General features: G+C 41.6%; 1 protein-coding gene and 1 long non-coding RNA gene across 3 annotated transcripts in view; one reads left to right on the top strand and one right to left on the bottom strand.

The window, feature by feature from the left end:
* Positions 1 to 13,664, bottom strand: part of svep1 (sushi, von Willebrand factor type A, EGF and pentraxin domain containing 1) — a 90,877-nt gene extending 77,213 nt beyond the window's left edge. The window contains exon 1 of one of the 2 annotated variants that reach the window (XM_038730701.1): positions 11,662 to 13,664. In XM_038730701.1, coding sequence (XP_038586629.1) covers positions 11,662 to 12,225 — 564 coding nt within the window. In that variant the 5' untranslated portion in view covers positions 12,226 to 13,664. The remainder of the gene's footprint in view (positions 1 to 11,661) is intronic. The other variant, XM_038730700.1, reaches the window with a different exon arrangement.
* A 3,240-nt stretch (positions 13,665 to 16,904) lies between these two features.
* Positions 16,905 to 21,116, top strand: LOC119912579. Its single transcript, XR_005446189.1, has 3 exons — positions 16,905 to 17,308; positions 17,960 to 18,126; positions 20,485 to 21,116. It is a non-coding gene; the product is annotated as an uncharacterized LOC119912579 (long non-coding RNA).
* Positions 21,117 to 23,634: the final 2,518 nt, after the last annotated feature.

The following is a 23,634-nucleotide window of genomic DNA, read 5'->3' as shown; positions in this document are numbered from 1 at the left end:
CCACTCTTCTCTGAATCGCACATTTCATAGCGTACCTCATCACCCACCCCACCCGCCTTTCATTTATCACTCTCACACACTCACATAGAGCTCCACAAGGCTGGCGTCAGCAGCACCTATCAATTGCTGAGCAGTATTTTAAGTAAGAGGGAATCTGTGTATAGGTGTGTGTGTGTGAATACACAGTGGAAAGAACAGAGTGTGAGTTGAAGAGAGTGAGCATGATGCGTGTAGGAAAGTGTGTTGGTGTGTGCATCTGACTGACCAAAGAGTGTAAGATTCACTGTATTCAGCAGTGAAGCTAATTTTAAGCTATTCTTGTTAAGGTCACGTAAACTAAAATACAAATTAGATGTAATTAAACAGGCTATGCAAGTGATGTAATCATAAGACAAAGAAGTATTAACTCAGTCTATGCATCATGTACATTTTCACAGCAGATAGTAAGACATTTAACAGGAAGGGCACAGATCCAGATACAGTTAGGAGGTCCAGTCCCTGGTTTTGTGCATGCTGGCTCAAAAGGTTTACCTCAGTGAAGTTGAGCAATCATTAATCTTATTAGTTACCTGTGATTTTCCTGCTTTGACAAGTCGAAATGTGCGTTGTGAAAAAGGTGTAACAGAGAGAAACGCACGTTTGTGTCTCCACCTGAATCTTCATCCACACTTTTTTCATGGATTAAAATAGGTATATCATGCTGTGGACACTGACGGCTTTTCATGCAATTAGACAAACATCCAATCAGAGCTCTGTAGGTGGGATTGAGAATGGGAATGTCAACACCTGGTACCAGAGCCACAATTCTGATCCAGACAAAAATGATGATAAGAATGGATAAACCGATGCATCTCTCTTTGAAGTGTGACATATTTCTTTGGTCAGCATGACCAACAATAACTGCTCCAAGCATCTGCTACTGCAGCTTCTGTGTCAACGGAAAGTGATGTTGACAGGACAGATACTGTTCAGCCACCACTGATTGGTTAAGGAAAAATAAGCCGAAAATGACATGACACGCACTACAATATAACTTATTATGAGTTTGGGTGTAAACAGCAAGGGCTGAAATGGTGAAATCTGCCTTTATAAGCTAACAGCAGCTCCAGGAGACTCCCCACTTTGCAGATCAGATTTTTATGGCAGGACCAGGACGGCTTACGCTCCTCCACACTGCAGTCATTAAAACTTAATACCTCATCTTTGGGGAACATTGAACTGTAGGGGTAACATGCAAAAAAGGACACAGTAACGGATGCATAAGCCTGATGCGGAAAGGTCTGAAATTACCTTTGTGTCCACTGAGGGGATTTACTGGCATCTGTGTTTTACAGAGCCGGGAAATGTAAAGATTGCTCTCTCCAGTCTCCTGCGCTGAGCTCCTTCCAATTTCTCATATTTCTAAAAGGAGTGAAAAAAATGGTGCACAAGATAACTGTGACTTAAGTGTTGCAAGTAGCAAGAGAATAATTTCTTCTGAGGCTGGGTTGAAAGACAATGTGGTGTGTGGTAATATCCCCTCTGGCAAAGTATCTGACTCCTGATGCATGTACCAGGAGAAAACAAGAGAACAAGAATGAGAAATGCTGCTAGAAAAAACATTTTTTACACATTCATTCATAGTGTAAATCCCACTTTCTTGCGTGCAGTGAAGACACTAAAAGATGTCACAGAGTGACTCTGATAAGTATCCACAACCGCAGAGCCACAGGTATTTCCACTGAGTGATTGTCCCGGTGACGGGTTGTGGTGAAAGTGAAGTATCTGGGTGTTTTTTTCATCTTCAAGCAAACAAATAAACTGTTGTTTCTCTGGTTTAGATATACAGGCAGACAACAGCACAAGGATCATAGACATGCTGAAGAGTTGTGTTTTTTATCCTTTGAAAAAATCCAATCAGCTGTGGGGAATACAGAAACCCAACTGGTACTGGATAAGTAGCTGGACAAAGCCCTGACTTTACGCATCGGAATCAAAGTGGTATCACACACGCACGCACGCACGCACGCACACACGCACACACGCACGCACGCACGCACACACACTCACTCACTCACTCACTCACTCACTCACTCACTCCGTGTTGTTTCCACTGGCCTCAATCACCTCATTTTTATTCTCTAATTCTTTCTCTAACTGGAGTCGATGGTTATTTGACCGCAGCAGCTTAAGGCCAAGGCCAAGTGGGACAGTCCCAGCATCCAAACCAGCACATACTGTATACACTGACGTCGACTAAAAAACGCTGCCGCATACCCTCAAGGCAGGACAATTAGGCTTGACGCAGAGAAAGAAGCGGAGAAAAACAGCAGAAATGAAAGAGAGACAGATGGACAGATCACCCACTGAGGAAAACTGAGACAGTGAAAAGCAGACAGTGTGATGCAAACAGCAGCCGGAAAGACAGCGACTACAAACTCAGCAGCTTTTGCAGAAGCCAAATACCTTAAAAGCAATAACTGCAGTAATTTACAACCTTTCAGCAATGTCTAGAATAACTGAACAAAGAGTGATTCTGGGCTTTTTTCACTTTACAATTCCAAACAGACGATACAAAACTTTTCAAGATGGCTACATTTTCTACAAACATGCAGACGACCTACAGATGCAGAGATGCGTCCCTTCAGATTCAGATAATCTCCCTCAATTTCAAAGCCACCAACGACTGCCAGCTGCTTCACGATCCACCCGGCATGCATCGGTTTGTCTAAACATGGGATTTTCACACTTAGTTACGCCCCCACTCAATTCCCAACTGTATTTCATCCATCACCCAAAGACTACACTGGTAAAAATTTGTTGGTATTGTGTGAAACCTAATCCTACCAGCTTGTTTTCCAAACCATTCCCTCTGACAAATCAACACTGTGACTTTTCTTAGCAATGAAATGGATGTAAAACCTGATCTTGGGGTTTTCCTAAATTTGTGTTGGGGTTCCTGACGGGGTAAGATTGCTGATCTACAAAAAGATGTAATGATGATGAGGAAGGATAAAGAAGGCAGTTGAAGGATGTAGTCTGGTCTTACACTGCCAAGTCCACGGTTGCTGTAGTGAATACAGATGGGACCAGGATGCTTGGAGAGTTGTTGGAGGAAACCAGTGACCTTGGATTGGCCTACAAAGAAAAGTCTCTGCTGTGTCAAATTGAAGAGTTTTGTTCCAAATGTGATATCCAGAGTTTGGAAAATCTATTATAAAATGGTTGAGAACAAAACAATTTAAGCAAACTGTGGTTTAGAGATCAGCACGACTTAAGCTCTGGGTTGACGAAATGGCACATACAGACATAATATGCATTTTCAAAAACACATACTTGTTACTTACTTATGTATTACTTCCCTGATAGATACGCTGTGTCTAACTGAAAAGATAAGAGACTGCAACATTCCTAGTGGCTGGGGCTGTTTGAATTAGATCTTTGTAAGCACCCAGTTTTCTGACAGCTTGCACATATTTGGACCACCTTTAGCTTCTCGTGGGCCTTTCTGCACAACAGTGAGCTGCAGAAGGACCTGTGTCAATGACCACTGAACTCTGCTGACCTTTCAGCCTGCATATCTCTGCCATACCTGGCTGTCTGTCAACACTTCTCCACAGATATCTGACAGTAATGGAATTCAAAGGGTCCTAAGTTATCAATACATGGTGACAGCTGCTGGAGAACAGAGGAGTCAGTTGTCCATGTCGTCATGAATACAATTATTCTCTGCTCTGTACAAAAAACTTTTTTGATAATCTGATGGAAACAGGTCAGAAATATATTCAGGAAGCATTCAGGCTTTCTTTTTATCAGAGGTCAGTTACATCAGGCCAGCTTGCGTGTCACGTTGTGTGTCTGTGTTTGTCTGAGATAATGGTGAATGAGGAGGCCTCGGGGTCCTTCTAGACATTCAGAGGTCGCAAAGTAGGCATCTGTTTCTGGAAAATATTCAGTATCCATTACAGAGAGGAGGGCAGGGGTGAGCAGAGTGTGAGAAGGAACAGGAGTGCACATCATTAAGTAACAAAGGTAAATATTATCTATACAATTAGACACAGTAACACATAGCGTAGTTTAACCCCTGTATAGGACAGCCTGGATGGTTAGCTACGCAAGCATTTATCTTTAAACCTGCAATAATAATAATAATTATATATATTTTTGGGCTACTTGGGGAGAGCGGAAACAAGTTACATATCATCACCTTTTAAGTTGATATGACGAACTTGTTAGCAAACAGTTGCTTGATTACAGGTCCTGCCGTGACAGAGCAAAAATTCATTCATTTGCAGTCATGCTTCTGGAGAATTGCCGAATAGAAGTCCAATCCTCTATCTCTTTTATTAACAACTTATTTCATCATCTATTAATCTGCCGATTAGTTTCTCGATTAATTGGCTATCGTCTTAAACTTAAAGATATTTAATTTACTATCATAATACACAAAGAAAAGCTGCACATCTTTACATTTGGAACAGCTTGGAAAATGATTTAATCAAGATATTTTGGCTTGAGTAGTCAACTGAAGGAAAATAAAAAATCACTTCAAAGCCCACAGTTTCTTCTCCTCCAGACAGAGGTATTAATGATGACAATATTGACAAAATACAGCTCTGTCACAGCATGTTGTGAGGGAAATACCTCAAAAGACCTCGGTAGAGCATATTTGAGGTTGATGGACAAAGTTATGAAAGAGGAGAACGGAGAATACTTCTGTCAGAATGATTCAGTATGAAGAGGCCCAGAGGAGCGGAACCCGAGACTAAAGCATTTCTTCCTCCTGAACCCAAAACATACACTCACGTACACACACACACACACACGAAAGCACACAGAGACCTGTTGAGTCTATAGTCTCGATCACCGTGACACTGTCTGAATAACTTTCCAACTACACCCTGAGCATACCTGCTAGGTAAGCACCCAGTAAAGGGTGTGTGTGTGTGTGTGTGTGTGTGTGTGTGTGTGTAGTGAGTGCACTACTTCAAAATTAGATTAAATTGAGTTAAAAAAAAGTCACTCCTATTACAATATTATTTCAGGCCATGAGAGAAAAGTATGTTATGGGCCACTATTGAAGTCAGGAGTTATATCACGGTATCTGAACAACATATTTATATATGAAATACATCATCAACTATGTTGACCGAAAAACCTGACCAAAATTATGGGACTCTCAGGTAGCACCTGCTTTCTGTCATAATATAACTGCAACTTTATGAAACAGTTAGAAGAAATACAAATACAAGAAGCAGAGTTGTGTGAGTAAGGAAGAAGAAACCTGGGGGGATCAGGACTCCTCAGATGAGTCACAAGATGAATCCGAATGGTTACGTGGGGGAAAAAAAACCTCTAATGCTACACAAAAGTATTTTTACTTTTCCATAATTGTTGGTTTTTCTTGTAAAACTCTGGATTTTTTAATCGCTTCAGGTTTCTAAAATGACTAAAACTGAGCAACTGGAAAGGAAAAAGGTCAATATATATAGTATTTTTGACATGGTGTCACATGCAGACTTCACATTGTTTTAAGGGTACACAAATTGATTGTTACGCTGGTTTTTATAAAGAAAAGTTCAAGCTTCCAATTTCCAATCAGTATAGTTGAAAACACTCTTCATACTCTGCTAGTGAGACATTAAGGTAAAGAGCTGGGATAATGTTCCTTCTACTCAAGTGAATGTCAGTAAAAGTAATGACAGAAACAGTACTGCGCATCCCACCACAAATAGCAATCTGTGTTATTTTAAGGCCTCCATCCACCGTCCTGATTAATCATTTCACAGATTCACAGAAGGTGCTATATACAGTAATGGTAAGGACCTGACTCTGAAATGTCTGGTGTCTGGTGTCTGTGGACGTTCCTGTCTGGCCTCAGTCTTATCAGGGCTGCTCTGGCTGGTAGGTGAGGCGGCCTGTCTGCTCCATCCTTCTGTCTCATCCAAGTCTGCAGGAGACCCTGTGATACTGAGGAGGAGGAAGAAGCAGACGGACTGAGGGGGAGGAAATGATTAAGGGTGAGATGGTGGGATGTGGCAGCTTCACAGACAGGAAACAGAGACTTTTCTTATCATCTTATCACGGCTGGGTCCAGCCTTGGGGGCCAGATCAAAGAGGTGCACCTTGCTTTCATTTGTTGTAACGGGAAATTTGTTTACATCAGCTCTTTCGCTGAAACTGTAGTCGTCTTTGTTTTTTCATTGAATGAAAAAGTAGCTCCCCTTCTTGTCTGCGTGTTATCTCTATACAGTGTCACTTCTCAACTTCTCACAGTGAGAGTTTAGCTTGAACTTAGTGCTGGTGAGTAATCACTGGCTTGTTTAAAATTTGCCTTGTGACTCAGCCAAGAGAATAAAAAATGCTCCACTGAGCAAATGTGTTTTCTAGAAATGAAAAGGCCCCGGCGTAGACAACATTTTCCAGCATTCAGACGGATGGTGTTCATTTCCCACCTGAACTTGCTGCAATCTACAGCTCATTACCGGTTATTAAGAAATTCAGGCAAAGGCTCAGACTCCAAAACATTAACATCAAATATAAATGTGTTTGCCTGCGAGGGTGTGCACTTCAGACAAGCCAAAAAGTACAGTACATCTTCACAGGCCAAACATAAGCAACTTACACAAGCCTCATTTAATCTAATAGACAATGTTTTGAATAACAATACTGCATATTTTGACTGTAATGCATCAAAGCTGACAGCGGTGAAGTTCTTCTGCTCGACTCTCTGAGGTGGAAGTCTGCGGCTCTGGCGGAGAGCATGATGGAAAGACATAAAAACGGGAGGAGAAATGGCGTTGACTCATACGGCCTCACAAACCCAGCCCTCAATATTTGTTTCGCTAAATGAAGTAAAGCATCAACTAAAGTAGAGCTTTACTACTTTGACTATTTGTAGGCTTTAGCGGACAAATGCGGGCTTTGATTCAAGTTGTCTAACTAGAAAAATGTGGCTGATATACTCGACAACCTGTCACATTTTTCCTAAACTATCAAGCAAAATGTGTGTCTGAATAATGAGGTGAGAAGTAGGACTTGTTGCATTATGCTTCATTTTATATCTACAATGACTATTAAAATTAAACTTGTTTACAAGGTTTGGATGTCGACGAGACGCTCTGTCTGAATTCAAAATGAAAACTAAGCAGTTTTCAGACTGGGCTGTTGGAATGGGGATGTTTTCAGGACCAAAATCGTGTAGGAAAAAAAAAGAGTTTGTGTGATTTGGATTCGATTTACAAGTCTAGAGCTTTGTGTTGACGACACAAGCACAATGTCTACAAATGACATGTGACATACTCCAGTACAGTCTATAATGAAACCTCTATATAATGTAACCTCTCTGAATAAAATGATGACAACCACGTAAAGACATGTCCATAAACTGTGTGTGTTTGAATTTGTGTTTTCCTTGTACATTGGGCACATTAGGAGTCACTGGAACTTTGCACTGTAGAAGCAGAGGAAAATAAGCCCCTCTGCTAGTCCAACTTATACAGATTTCAGTCCCAGAAACACACTGGCTGAGCAGAAAGCTCAAGTGGCTAACACTAGAAAACTACTCTAAGGTCTGTTTTGACCCAGATTCGTACAGAGCCTGACCAAGAGTCAGGTAAAAACATTACTGTGAATCACCACCAGAAAGAGCCACATTCTTTCTATCAATTCCTCGACCCAGGGCTTTTTCCCTCTCTTTCTTCTACTTTTTCCTCTCATTCTTCCACTCCTTTTCTCTCAACATCTCTCTTCACACACTGCCCATCTGTCTTTGTCTTACGCAACATTGAGGGCAGACGGACACAGTGAAGTTGCCAAGTCCAGTCTAGCGCCCGTGTTTCTTCGCCTGCAGAGAGCAAGAGTGAGTTTTATCTGGCAACACATGGCAACCCAGAGGCGAATCTTCAGGATGAAGACAAATGATGAAACAAAAAAACAAGTGATTTTTAACTGGCTATTACAGATGCAGTCATTGCTCTCACTGTATTTTTTTTTGCAGACACTCGTATCCAAAGCAAGCTATAATAAACGCAACAATGGAAAAAGCCATAATTCCTGGATCAACAAGATTACTAACAACCAATAGAATTAAACGAAAGGCTATGAGCTATATAGCCTTGAGGATATTCGGTCATGTAAAAGGCAAATGCATGGAAAATGAATTAAATAAGACCTAAAAAGGGCAATTATAGTAAGCAGGAAATGAAGAGAAGGAATATGATTCAGTTTGGAGAAGGTGATGTGAACTACTTCTGTATCAGGGGCAGAAGTTCCTCAGGGGCCTGAAAATGTTTACTGAAAGTCATCAATCAGGGCCGTGAAAGTGCTGGAAAACTTCAGCGCGGTCAGTGATATCATCAACAACCATGTTATCATGTCTGACGCGAGGTTGAGGAGAGACAGAACCCCTGTGAAGTGCTGCACCCTTAATAAATTCATATTGTACGACATCTACTGTCATTTACTCTACTACTCACTACATCAAACACAGACACAGAATGATGTCCTGGTTTATATCAGTTAAAGAGAGAGAAGGGACCTTGGAGTGTTCGTTTCTGCACCGAATTTCGAATGATACCCAACCCTAAGCATGCTCCAAACAATAGTGTCTGAAACCCTCTTTACAAGTGGAATCTAGGGGGCTGCGTCTGACTAACACTTTACGCAGCTATTGGCCAGGTATCCGGGGGTGCGAAAAGTATGCAGGATCTGAACTTCTCCCTCAAGTTCTTTCTTGTCGTTCTTTCATAACATTTCACGAATACTCTCGAGTGCAAAGCCATGAATGCCTTCAGGGCAAGTGTGGGCCCTTATTCTAATTTCTACAATTAATAGCATCATCTCACCTCTGACAGATAGAGCCTGGCTGCGCAGAGCAGCTATAAACACGTTTGCCTTTAGATGTGGTCAGACGACACATCGTACAGCCTAGTTTGTTGACGCATATGACGCCATAAGAGCGCTAGAAAATGACTATGGGCCTATATTAGCAAATTTTACTCACAATAGAGATATAAACACTACTTACTCGCTCAGTATATTCTCAAGTGTACATTTACACATTTACTGCATATACTAGTTAAACAGGAACTACAATAATTGCCTACACTAATTGAAAAACCTCCTGAATCAGAAATCATTTTGAAACCTACGTAAATTGATGCTTTTGACAGACTGTATGATGTATTGGGTGAAAAGAGAGGCAGCAGACAGACAGACAGACAGCAGAAAGACAGAGATGAAGAGGGTTGGAGGAGAGCCCTGTCTCTACATGCACGGCTGGTGGAAAAATGTCTCTCTTAATGGATCCCAGCTTTCTGCAGCACTTAGAACAGCCAAGACCAGCCAAGGGAATAAAATATGGCATTATTATTATTACACTGCAATTATCCTCTCTCTCTCTCTCTGACTTTCACTGTCTCTCTTTCTTTCTAACCTGCGTTCACACACATCATGTAGACACACACACACACACACACACCGCAAAATTCCCAATTCAACACACTCACACACTGAGACGGTTTCTGTACAGTTCAGTCGGTACACGATGACAGGCGGATATGTGCCTCGTAGATTAGTGTTAGCAGACCCATCCTTTATGCAGCTAATGGAAAGAGACGACAAACGCTCCTTTTTTCTCTTTCCAGTCAGATTTAGACGATAAAATAACCCAGAGATCAGGTGATAAATTACAGGCGGCCTGTTTTGTTTTTACATCACTTGCTCGATCATGTGAAGACAGTAAACGTCAGACTGAATCTATCAGGTGTAGGGCGGCTTCAGGAGCACCAGTTGATCTGCTGCGTCTCGGTCTATATCTGGTAGACTCATCTATCTTTCCAAAAAAACTCAGCTCTGTGTAGGCTGCAAGTAGATCTCCCATTACTCATACAGGGCTCACGCTGGCCTACGGACTCTCACCATGCACATGCCATCATAGGTGAATTACAGAATTTAATTTAATATTTTATTTTAATTAGACTTTGAATCAACAACAATGTTTGGAAGCCAGCTTCAGAGCCTGAGCAGCAGTACGCCTTGCTTTTTTTTTTTCTAAAGCCATCTTTGGTTGATTTAGACTACTACATCACTTGATAAATCACCCAAAACATTCTGAGTGTTTGTGAATAATGATAAGGCACTAAAGTTCCCCCAGAAAGCCTTTTCTTGGTATTGTTGTGGTCTTTAGCAGCTGGGATGCAGCCAGCGGTCTCCTTATCAGCACTTAGCTAAGGAGGGTGAGCTGAAAACCTCTCCTGAGGGCCAAGCTTTCAGCGCTAAGCCGGAGGCTGCGGTCCAAGGCTATTAGCTATAAACTGGGATGGATTGAAGGGTAAACCTGCCAAAACTCAGCTCACCTACTCTTTGTGTCTGTAAAACTAGGCTGACGTGATTTTTTATGATCTTCTGAGCATTCATGGAAAGTTTGTGCTGTTAGTATACAGTATGTTTTAAGGTGATAATTTTCTCAGTGTAACATTGTTAAAACAGGTGGTTATTTGCCTTATGATGATCACTGGATGTAGTTTTTAATCACAACTTTTCAGAGCTGATGCTGCAGCGAGTCACTAAATGACAAACAGGTAAAGGTAAGAGATTGAAATTTGTACTTTTGTCAACAAGCCATGATCCCATTTGTCCTTCCATCTGTGTGGATGTAGACCACAGACAGTAGCTTAGCAACAGGCTGCAGTATTACAAACCAAGTTTGTAGACCCAAAAAGCTACTGAACTTTGTCCCGTGTGTATTTCAAATAACGCACAGTGCCTCACAGAACTCCTAACTGAAGGCAGATCTGAGGGATGAGCTGATCTGAGGTGTGTGTGTGTTTATACAGGACCAACCCCTATACCACCAACACAGCTTTTACAGCTGGGCTGTTTGGACTTGACAGATGAACTGTGCCATATGTCCTCGATGCATGTGTGTGATCCAGTGTGTGTGCGCCATGGTGTGCGCACGGCTGGGTGTCATGCAGCTCAAATCAACAAACCATAAACAAGCTAACATTTTGACCCCTTGTAATCCCACGTAACCCTCAAATCCCCGCCTCTGCAACAAATTACAGCCAGTTAGCTTCTCTTTAGGGGGGCAAAACTGAAATTAGGTAAAAGGAGTTTTGGAAAGACCTTATCAGTAACATTGAAGCAATACGTATTCATCTCCGACGCACTGCCCACGCCTCACAGACCAACTACACATTCTCAATTTGACTTGACGTGCATCTTCAAACCTCCAAACCTACTTCTCAGCATTGTTCAGTGTTACATGCATACAGTTAATGTCTGAGTATGTACGGGCATGTGTGTGTGTCTGTGCAAGTGTGCACTCACTCTTAATGGTATTTTTATCACTGGAATCTCCTGAACAATTAGCCGGCAGGCGGCTTCCCCTCACTATCTGCTGGTGTGTAATTTAGAGGAAGCAGGAGCAACAGCAAGGCTGCTCAGGAATTCATTAACATCAACCGTACTAAGCAGCAATCATTCCCTGCATACGCAGCAGACTAACTGATACACATACAGATACTGTGCAGTCATCCGTACAGCTAATGTTTCTGAATATCAAACTCAGGTTCAAAGGAAATGAGAAAAAAACTAAGAAAATATAAAAATAAAAAGGCACACAGACTGACATACATGCCTCACTGACATATGTTAATTTATTTTAGTCTGACTCACCGCTGCCCTCTGGAAGGCTCCTTTGGTGTAGGTGCCCCCTCCTCTGTAGTTGATGGCCGGGATCTCCTGGTTGAACAGGGAACACTTGTGCTGGTGGGACTTTGGCGCTGAGATGTGGTCCACCCTCGTAACTACATGGGTCTTGGATGAGAAGGTGACCAACGCCACCCGTGTGTCCTCTGGAGCAACAGGAAAGTCGGACAGCATCTTGCGTACGAACCTCAGCTCGCTCTGGAAGTTATTGGCCCCCACACTTGACGACTCGTCCACCAGGAAGACCAGGTCCAAGCAGGAGCTTTTCTCACGTAGCTCACGGACATTTCGTTTGAACGCCTGGCCAAGGCGCTCCACTTTGCTCTCAGCGCTCTCTGACAGGTTGCTGGCTGACGAGGAGGAGTGTAGCTGTGACATCTGCCTGGACCGGCTGGACTGCAGCTGAGGTCGGGAGTGTTGGCCAGCCGGCCAGGCTATGGTCCATACATCCAGGATGCACAAGACTAAAAGGCAGGAAGTCCATGATGGTGTTAAAGAGTACCTTTGAGAAAACATAGCGTCAGTCAGCATACCACCTGTGCTGAAGAAGGACTTTGTAGAGACACAAAAAAAGACAAAGTGGATCCTCAAGAGGAATTCAGTGAAGATAAATGTGTCCTAAGCCTGCGTCAGCATCCAGGAACATAGCAGACAGCAGCAGTTCTCTGCAGAGTTCCTCAAAAGCATTGCTGCATGGAGAGGAGTATTCTTCTCTTCTCGTTCAAAGTGTAGCTCTGTCCACCAGCCTCTCTCTCTCGCTCTCTCTGTCTCCAGTGGAAGAAAACTCCGGTCCTGACTGGAAAAATGTTTAGGCTTGCTCACAATGTATCTGTCTTTTCTTTCTACAAAAATAAATCAGTCTATCTGGGTTTTCCCTTGCTTTTTATACAGTCTGTACGTGTAAATGTATTGTTTAAAGCTTGTTAAGAGTCTGTACAAATCTTCAGGTCCTTTCTCTCTCCTGCTTCCTGCCTCTTCTGTCTGTCAGTCAGTCAATCTTTTAGTTGGTGCATCAGATCCAAGCCTTCAGTCCTCTTCTGTCCCAGTGCGCTGCCCCTCAGGCTCCTGTTTGCCTATGTGACGCTCCTGCCTGCACCGTCAGCCAAGCTCCGAATGCTTGTTCCCCTTTTCTCCCCAAATCATTTAAAAAAACACACACAGAGGAGGAGGAGGAGGAGGCGGCGGCAAAAAGTTGAGAGACAGAGAGAGGCTGAAGGGAAAAAAGGGGGCTGTCCAGTCGTGGCCGTGAAGTCATTTTTTTCCTCCTTCATCTCTCCTCCTCCTTTTCTCTCACCTCCCCCTCTCTCCCTATCTCTTTCTGTGTCTCTCACCCTCTCCCCTACACCCACCCCCCCTCTCTGTCTATCTCTCTTGTCCTGACAGTGGAGTGAGGCTCGATGTCAATGCAGTGCCTTGCCTGTCAACTTGTCAACCCCCTCTCCATAAAAAAAATCCCATCAGCAACAGGCACTGAGATCAACTCCGTACTTATCAGCATTAGATCAAACAAAGTGAGAATGAAAGGTTGGGATGAAGGGAGGAGAGGAGAAAAAGATAAAAATCTTAAAAAAAAAAAAAAAAGTCAGATAAAAATCTCAGACAAGATTTAAGAAGTAATATCAGACAGATGCAGAGTTTGGCAGGAGGAAGGACTGAAATCTCAATCTGTGATTCAGAGTTAGAAGCAGTTAAGTCTGCTCTGGATACGTGCTTTGTCAAATCATCACTCTTTCAGTAGCTATCATTTCCTCTCCTTCCTCCCCTCTTTTTCTCTCTGTGTATCTTGTTCAAGAAATCAAAAAGGAGGAGGAAAGAACTGCCTTTTTCACTCTTTGGATTTGTCTATTTCCTCCTGCACCACAGGGATTCATACGCACTCTCTCACTGCATGGTTTTTCTACATCTCTTCGGTTTCTTACAGCCTCTCCCTCTTTCTCCGGCTCTCTCCCTCTGCTGTCGTGTTTTCCTTCAGTGATTTTATCTGTAACCAAAACAAACGCAGTCGGTGTTACAGAGGCACACTGCGCCTATTAAACTAAAGGCCTGAAATTTACAACAAAGAGCTGGCTTCACAAGGAGCTGCAGAGGCTCATGAAGAAGAAAGAGTCAGGGCATATGGAGACAGAACAGGACAAGGAACTGAATATAGTAAAGTAGAAAATGAGAGAAAGAAGGTGAGAAATATACTTTGTGGCCAAAAGTATGAGGACAGCCAAACGGTATATGATGGGAGAAAGCATGAGCATTAATCTGCTGCTACAACAGCCTCCATCATTCTGCTCCCATTGAGCCACAAGAGCATCATTGAGGTCGGGCGCTGAGGTAAGACTCGCAGTCAGCGTCCAGGTTCATCTGAAAGGTGTTGTCTGGGGCTGAGGTTAGCGCTCTGTGCAGGCCAGTCGTATTCTTCCACACTAAACTCACAATCCTTTCTTTATAAACATTGCTTTGCGCACGGGGGACATGTCATGCTGAAACAGGAAAGCTGCCACAAAGTTTGAAGAATACTGTTGTCTAAAAATTCCCTCTCCGCTGTAGCATAAAAATGTCCCTTGATCCCTTTAACTAGGGCTGCAACTAAGGATTCCTTTCATTATTGATTAGTCTCCCAATTATTTTCTCAATCAAGCATTTGGGTATATGAAAAATATCTCACGGCCCAGATTTGGTGTCTCCAAATCTCTTGTTTTGTCCACTAAACAGTCAAAACCTCAAAGAAATTCAATGTACAATCACATAAGACAGAAAAAAACAGCAAATCCTCCCAAATGAGTAGCTGGAACCTAAAGAATTAGACGTTTTTGCTTGAAAAATGAATTAAATGCGGGGTGCGGTTAGTGCGACCCATGTGCAGCGGCCCAGGTTCGAATCCGACCTGTTGGCCCCTTCCTCTCTCCCTCCTTCCTCACTCTATCCACTGTCCTTTCAAAATAAAGGCTAAAAAATATCTTTTAAAAGAAAAATGAATTAAATGATGAATCAATTAATTTTCTGACAATTGACTAAACGATTAACTTGTTACAGCTCTAATCACATCTAAGAGGTCTGGCCCAAACCACAAAATTACAGCCCCAGACCCAAACAACACAAACGCTTGTGAGCAGGGGTGTCTACATACTTTTGGCAATATAGAGAGAAACAAACCAAACAGATAAGAAAAGGGCAATACGAATGAGAAAGTGATGAAATGAAGAAGCAAGAGGAGGTGACAGAAAGTTGACAGAGGGTGTGTGTGTGTGTTTTCAGCAGAGCAGTCAGTCTTGCACTATTAGCCACAATGACACACAGCTCAGGCACACAGAGTGTTTATTAGGCTGTATAAGCCAGGCTTTCATTTAACGGCACTGGAAACTTCTGCACCAAGGAGGTGGGAATAGAAAGTAGCGTCATACTGGCCAGATAAAGTGACTGAGACACAGACATATAGAGACTCAAACACACACACACACCCAGATCTACACACAGATGTAGATAGAGACACCAACACACACTCCCTCTCTCTCACACATGCCGAAAGGGGGATAAGCACAGCTGTGACTTCCTGCTTTTTGGCAGTGGAGACCCCTCACCAGACTTTCGTAGGAGTCCCAAGGGAGACGGGGGTGGTGGGCTGAGAGGAGGCTTGTGAATGTGTTGATGGGGGGTTGTGCGGTGGTCTGACTCAATATTTGAGCAAAATATGTGAGGGCGTATGTCCTACGTGTACTGTACAAAGCTTCTGAGAAGATATCTGAGAGCAGGTTTAATTATGACGTTTTTAATACCACGTACAGATGATAAATACAATTCACTCTTCTTCCGTCCTTTCCTTCAACTCTCCAGTCATAAAACAGAAACTCTTTCCTCCTCAGGGATAAAATGTGCAGTTAGGCAAAACAAGGCGTGCAGCCACCTATTTAGGAGAGTCTAACCCATTTAAAATCCAAATAAAGCAGTGGAAATAGTCATTGTTGAGAGATATAAAAATAAACAAAATACTAAAAGACAGAACAAATAAGCAGACAGTCTGCTGTAGATCAAATTTAATGTCCGCCTTTCCCAAATTCCAGACAATTTAAGGCTCTTTTTTTTTTTGGAAAACTAAAATGAAGACTTTTTAAGGATCTGTGGGGAAGCACATAAACACAGGATAACCGGTGTGTGCAAAGTTCCACATGCTACGTTTACAGAGTCCACGCAAAGACGCTCAGAACAAAGAAGACAAAAAAGAAACAGGACATAACAGTACAAGTCACTGAATATGAGAATAGTTTTGTTCCTGTGGTTAGCGCTCTGGGGATGCTTGGTCACACACATACACGCACACACAAACTTAGACAGAAATATTATCTGGCCAATGTCAAGATAAAATACTAGTCCATCACGATTAAAACATGTTGCTGATGTTGCATTACATCTGTATCCATTATTATACCGGCTCTGATAGCACTCTGCAGAGGCCCGAAAACAGCTGGCGAACAAAGCACTGTTTTAGTTTAGTACTGAAGCTCACGTTGGTGCATTTACTTGGAAAATACCACTTCATAGCAGTAAAACATGTGTAGAACAAACAAACAACAACAACAACAAAGGAATAACACTGTAAACAACAGTTAATTTAACACAAGGAGGTCTGACACTGAACCTGAGCTGTTAAGACACTTACTTCTGCCTTCTGACACACTCTTCTTCTCTTTCTTCTTCCTCTGTAAAAACACAAAATACTCAAAGGTCAAGGATAGTACAATGTCAAATAAATACCTTTTTATTTCCCCTCTCCTCACCTGTCTGTAGTCTGTAGACAGCGGTCTGGAGCATATACAGTAGCTACAGATGACAACACATTCCTCTGATTTCTCAGCAATTCTGGTCTAAAGGCTGAAGCACAGCGGGAGGACGGCCTTTCCAAAACATTCCTTCACTGCTCCGTTTGATCTAAAGTCAGGTTAAATACTTTTCTCTGTGATTTTAAACCAGATTCACACATTAGGCTCTCTGCAACCAGTGGATTTAAAGTAAATGAGTATTATGTTGAGTTTTATTGATGCGTTTGTTTGACGAGTTCAACAACAATATTTCAGTTTTCTTTTACTGCTTCTGATTAGTGCGGAAACAATAAGTTAGTTTACAACTTTCACTTTACAAGTCAGTGAACAACAACAAAAAAGAAAACACAAATTTACACACACACACACACACACACACACACACACACACACAGGTAATAATATTAATATTAAAGGCTGAGGTTAGTATTTTTAAATATGGGGATCATATAACTGAAACAGGGTTGGGGGGTAGCTACTGTGAACAGAACATGTTCTGTAGGACGTGTATCAAATGCAACAACACATTGTCTGTTTTCAGCTTCTCAAATGTGAGGATCTGCTTCTTTTCTACCTTTTAAATTGAATATATTTGGGTTTTGGGCTCCTTATTTTTTGTCACATCTGTGGAGCTTTCTATGTATATGGATCATGGGATCGAACGTTTGTGGACTACATTTCCCAAGAGCACTTGCAACAATATGCACAGGTGAACTCACTAACTTACATGTTTTGATGTTTTGAGTTCTCCTTTCACTAAACATTTGCCCTGGTGAAGGTCTGTTCACCGTCTTCCTTTCTACATCAGTGTAAGTGAAAAGAAGAGTACTGTTGTTTGAGTTTGTTACCTGGTATCATGCCTACACATACAACACGTCTACTTTAAGGGTATTATTAATAGGCCTACTAATGTCCAACATTTTTGTTCAGAGCAGGCTATGTTTTTTATACATATATTTAGTTAATAATGTTCCTGTTTTACTTTGGAAACGGTAAGAAAAACTGCCAGTTTGTCAGTTTTCCACATAACTTTAAGGAGAAGCAGTTTCTAGCTTTTAGTGACTGCTAGTTAACTGATAAAACTGAAATAGCCTTTGCAGGGTAACTTAACTGAAAGGGAAATGCTTTCTGATTGTATTCCAGGCTAATGTCATCATTTGGAAATGTTTCACAACGCTTAACAACCAAGTGGAGCCACCGCAGACAAGGAACAACAAAGCTTTCACTCTTTTTAACGAGCTCCTTCGCCGCATTTAATAGTTTAATTAGCATAGATAATTAGCAGCGCCAGGCTGACTTAAACTCTACAAAGCCTGTTTAACTGGCGGCGACTAAAATACGCTGCAAATTAGAAACCTCACACTTTATTATAAATATATATCTGTCTCCTAAGAGTATAAAACTGAATAAAAAGGTCACTTACCGTTACTAACTGTTGAAGTGGCTCTTTTCCCAATCAGCGCTGCAGAGCTGTGTTACACCGCCCTCTGCAGGCGGCTGGAGGTCACTACACTACAAGTGAGTGGAGGGTGCAATGATACAGCGCGGCCGGTAGGATGCGCACTAATATAAATCTGTGAGGGCAGCGTCTACCAACTCCCATCAAGCTTAACCATTAAAGGAAAAGGTAATCACATCCTTCACCTACATCAGGGGTTTTTCAAAGACTGAGGACCTCCACTCAGCTAAAGCTAGGGAAATGGCCTCACCCCCACTTACTTTGCTTAGTTTCACTCATGTCCTAGATCCTAGACCCCTAAACACTAATTGGGCCAAGGTAACCTAATATTGCTGTTTGACGTAACTTCACATTACACCAAATACAATAAAAAAGGTCTGTCCTAATGCCTTTATTAGTTTCTGACTTCTGATAAAGTGGGAAAAACAGTTCCCCCAAACAACTGCATCTCTGAAGTCGCTCTTTAACTAAATCACACACATGTAGGGTATTCTATGTGATCTCCTTTTGATAACTAATGTAATAACTAATATTGTTTCACTTCCATTCACTGTATCAGGTAGATCAGCTAGCTCACTGGTTCTCACTATAATTCCATCCATAAACACCACAATGACAGAATGTGTGACTATTGTGGTCATGGTTTCATACACTTTCTGTAATAAAACATCTAAAAGCAGAAATCTTATTAGATGGGCGACACTGGGACAAAATCTGGGCATTCACCACACAAATGCAATAAAAATAATAATTGATGGTGCCTTTCAATTCTGACAATTATTATAAATGTGTCTCTTTCAAGTCCTCCAGCATTATGGAAGAATAGAATAATAAACTGGAGTACAGAAGTATTAACAAAACAAATACGGAACAAATAAAGTGCAAATACCATAAGACTTTACTTTTCATCTTTCTTGGTACAGAATCTCTCAAAACTGAGTACACCCATGACGTCATTGTAAGTAGTACACTCCTAAGTGAAAATGTCCAAATTGGGCCCAAAGTGTCAATATTTTGTGTGGCCACCATTATTTTCCAGCACTGCCTTAACCATCTTGGGCTGGGAGTTCACTAGAGCCTCACAGGTTGCCACTGGAGTCCTCTTCCACTCCTCCATGACGACATCACGGAGCTGGTGGATGTCGGAGACCTTGCGCTCCTCCACCTTCTGTTTGAGGATGCCCCACAGATGCTCTATAGGGTTTAGGTCTGGAGACATGCTTGGCCAGTCATCACCTTTACCCTCAGCTTCTTTAAAAAGGCAGTGGTCTTGTGTCTTGGAGGTGTGTTTGGGGTCGTTATCATGACGGCACTGGGGAGCAACAGTCTAAACCGCTGGCAACTCACTTTTGTTGCCAGTGGTTTAGACATTAATGGCTGTGTGATGTGTTATTTCAAGGGGAAAGGTAATTTACACTGTTATACAAGCTGTAACTCACTACTTTACATTGTAGCAAAGTGTCATTTCTTCAGTGTTGTCACATGAAAAGATATTAAAATATTTACAAAAATGTGAGGGGTGTACTCACTTTTGTGAGATACTGTAGGTTTAACATTCTGATGCTGCAACACAATGCTCATTATGCGCACAATGTTTTAATAAATCAACATTTTAATTAGACATTTAAATCTAGCTTTTTTTGTCTAATAATGCATGGGCTATATAATATAAGATTTTGGATTAACATTAGTTGCAGATGTAACTTTTGTAGTCTCCTTAAACCATAAATATGTGTTACCAGGTACAATACAATATTTAACAGTATAAATAACAGAGTAATAACAGAATGAGTAACCTTAACTTACATTAAATCAAATGTTTGGGTTCATCTGTTTATTTTTTATACCCAAAGTGGCTCAAATAAGCTGACTTATCAAGTTCTATATAGTATATAATGTTTCACAAAATTATATATTATATATAGATATATAATAATTTTAAGAGCATGAAGAATGATTTCCAGTAATGCAATGTGGATGTGAGTCTGTGTGCGTGTTTGGGTGAGTACTTGCAGTAAAGGGGGGGGGGGGTAAAGAGGGAAGTAGGACTGAGCGCACATGATAGTATCACATCTGCTGAACACCAGACATCACATTTCGCTTTGGTTGGTACTTTCATAAATCGACTCAACATCTGTCAAAGCCGTATTTTATAAGAGTCAGGGCTCGTCATGTCTGAGGCGGTAGTCTTCGTTTACTGTACCATCACTGTGCCCTGCAGAGTTAGGTATCTATACAGAACTGTAGATGCAGTATGGAAGCTCATTAATGCCATAAATTTCTCTTTCTGGGTCTGTTCAGGTCAATCACATTTGGATTGGGTCTAATTATCCTCTAGTGTATTACGATCAGGTCTGACTGTCCAGCGTCCCTTTAAAATATTTATCTTTTGGAAAACTAATTCGTGGATGTAGAATTCAGGCAGGTTTTCCACGGGTTGGTTTCACATTTAATTTTGTATCTCCTGAGTCCAAAAATTGTGTCACTACATTTGAGAAAGACTTCTTCTCTTCTCTTTCTTGGCAGGTTGTATCCCTACGCCGTGTAAACTCAATTGGATATGGGCTGGTCCAACAATCTATAAATTTTTATGTTTATATGATATTATGGTATGTTTATGTGTCTGTTATAGACTGACTAATCAGTCTTTTTACCTCTGTAGTTTGTTCTCCTTGCTTTGAATGTTTTATAAGCACTTTGCTAAAATCACGTTTCGTTGCTGTGCAACCAACGGCCCTCTGGGGGCAAAATAAGTGAACACTGACTGATTGATAACAACAGTATGTGAGTGCACTCTTTTGAAGCATATTGGTGTAAAGTGTTATTCTGCTCAGAGCCCACTGTATCAAAATTGCTGAAGAAAGTAGTCAGAGCAGCTTTTAACTGAACAAACAAAATCAGGCTTTACACATTTATAAATCTGTTCCTGCAGTTTTGCAGATTGATAACAGCTTGAATGTATTTTGCATTCATGTTTGCTTACTAGTGTTTCTAATTAATAAATCTCCCCAGACAAATGTGGATGGCACAGAGAGAGAACGCAGTTTATCGGGCGTGTGCGGTCCTGCACACTCATCCAGAATATCAATACGTCTGCATGATCAGACTGCAGCAGCATGCATCTTTGTCAGTGAAGCTGTGTATGAATTCATGTCTATGAGTGTTTGCAGTTGAGACATAAAGCTGTGTGAGATGGCAGTGGTAAAACAAATGGTGTTATGTTTAGCTGAGACTATTAATAGGCTGGGCTGCACGCACATGCAGCATAAATATTTTAAAAGTCCAATCAGCCTGTGAAAAAGTGACGCCTTGAGGTTGAAAACCGACCACACACACTCATAGATTTATTGTCCTTTACTGAATAACCTCGCAAAATCTATAGCTGTACCGCCACACGATCAGATGATCCTCCTGAATCACTGAGCGCAGAACATGTCGGGTGTCGGTGGCCACCAAGGTTACAATCAATCAATACACAAAGTCTTTATATTCCAGATTTTATGATGGTGACGGATAAACATTTTTCTACATCATGGCATGTCTTGTCACCAAAAATTGTGCTACATCCACAAATATCCAATCAGGTACTCTTGTCCTTTACAATTGCCCCGAGCACACAATCATCATTCAGCCATCAAACAAAACCAAACCTGAAAAACAATTAAAATTATTAAATTAAAATAAAATTAAAATATTTTATTTCATAAACAGGCACTCAGGCATGCAAACATGTTCTTTAACATTTCATCTTCAGTGGCGCTCTGCCGCACATTCGCACAGTCACACATCTGGGAGCTGATCAGGGCACTTCAGCAGCTACGTCCGTTACAAAGGCAGATACATCACACAGATACACAAAAACACACACACCAAGAGGGCTGAGTGAGAGAGCGAGGCGTCACCGTGGGAAACGTCTGCAAAGAAGAAAGGTGTTAGATTCCACACCGTAGCAAGAGCAATAGATCATGTAGTACACACACACATCAACATACTCAAAAACATACAAATACAGGCAGTCACAACACCAACAGTTCTTCTCAACCTCAACCTATACTGAGAAATACGCCTGTATGGTCAAGTCAATTTTTGACCAAAGACAATCTCAAAACAAGGTCTTATCAGCTTTTTCCACATCTCACCATCTTACTCAGCTGAAGGAGTTTCCTCACTCACACAGTTGAGACAACATCCCTTGTCTGTTAGTGGTTTCGGATATTGACAGCATTTAGGGAAGTCTAGGCCAAAAACTTTGCTTTGTTACACTTTAAATCTGTGTCCCAGTTTGGAAGTTTCTTTTTGCCTATATCTTTTCTTATTAACTAAACTGAATATGCAGATAGTCTTTTTTTCAAGCATAATCTTTTGAAGGAATTGTTTACCTAACACTTAGTAGCAATCTGATGTCTCAGTGGGACCCTGCCATTATGGGAATGTTGACTCTGAAAGTCAACAGTGATATCAGGGATCTGGGTAAACAAAGAGCCGGATGTCAAGCATTAACTTTCAGCTGTGGAGCAGTGTGGAGGCGTAACTCTGTGCAAGACAAGCAATGAGATGAGACTCTGACAGATCTGTAGTAATATTTGTTATTTCTTCCTTACTTTTTCGTACTTTTTTACTTCTGTCCTGGTCTCACAGTAAGCCATTACAGTGCACTGCCCCCCGAATATTTTTCAGGAAAAATGAAGACAAATGTGCACCATGTAAGCATAGTATCAACTGAAATATTAAAGGTATTGAAATTAGAGTCCATCTATGAGACAGGGCCTCAAGATTAGAGGCATCTGGAGCACCGGGGCAGTTGCCTGCTCTGCCCAATTAGTGATCCAGCCTTAATACATGGACACGCATGTCTGGACATTTACATTTCTAACCAGTTTCTGTTTCCTCTCTGTTTCTTTCTCTATTTTTTGTTTGTTGAGACAAATCCTCAAGCAAGCAACCAAAAGTTGGTGACAAAAGACAGAGGGAATAACAGAAGAGAAGAAGCCTTTCTTCTCTTCTGTTATTCCCTCTGTCTTTCCCTCTGATGGGAGAGAAGAAGAAGGGTGTAAAAACACTGAGGGTTGAGAAATGAGAGGAAGCAGAAAGAAGACAGGGGACAAACAGGGGTTGAAATAAAGGAATAAAGAGCAGTACAACAAGGAAAAAGAAGAAGAATAAACCATACGAGCAGAAAGAGGGGAACGAGAGATTCTATGAGGAGGAGGGAGGAGTGGGAGAATGAGAGGGAGAGAGTAAGATGAGGAGTTTATGTCTTAAGGCAGCATGAACTGGATTCAGCCAGACTTCCATAAAAACAGCTTCGTACAGACAGTCTGGGAGGGGCTGAACGGAGGGGGGATGAGGGAAATGAATATGAGAAATGGCCACACACACACACACACACACACACACTGGTGAAAAAGAGGATACTATACTTGCTGCCTCATGTGAAAAACAGCCTATCTGAGGTTTTATCTGTACAAGTCATTTTCACCCCTCCTCACTCTGACAGAGGAAGTATGTAGGCCTCCTTTAGAGGATTCAAGAACACAAAAACACTGTGCTGTGACAAACTCAGCTGCTGGCTCAGCTGATCAGGATTACTAAATCCCTTGTTTTTCTTAAGGGCTGTCTGCTGGCAGTTTTGGTTGGTGAATGAGCAATAAGATGCATATAATTTAGCAAAGTCCA

This window comes from Micropterus salmoides, unplaced genomic scaffold (genome assembly GCF_014851395.1).
Source record: "Micropterus salmoides isolate LMB-PRFRI ecotype aquatic unplaced genomic scaffold, ASM1485139v1 Ms_hic_scaffold_2, whole genome shotgun sequence".
NCBI lineage: Eukaryota > Metazoa > Chordata > Actinopteri > Centrarchiformes > Centrarchidae > Micropterus > Micropterus salmoides.
Note: the sequence above shows the minus strand (reverse complement) of the source record. Positions and strands in the feature narration are given on the sequence as shown.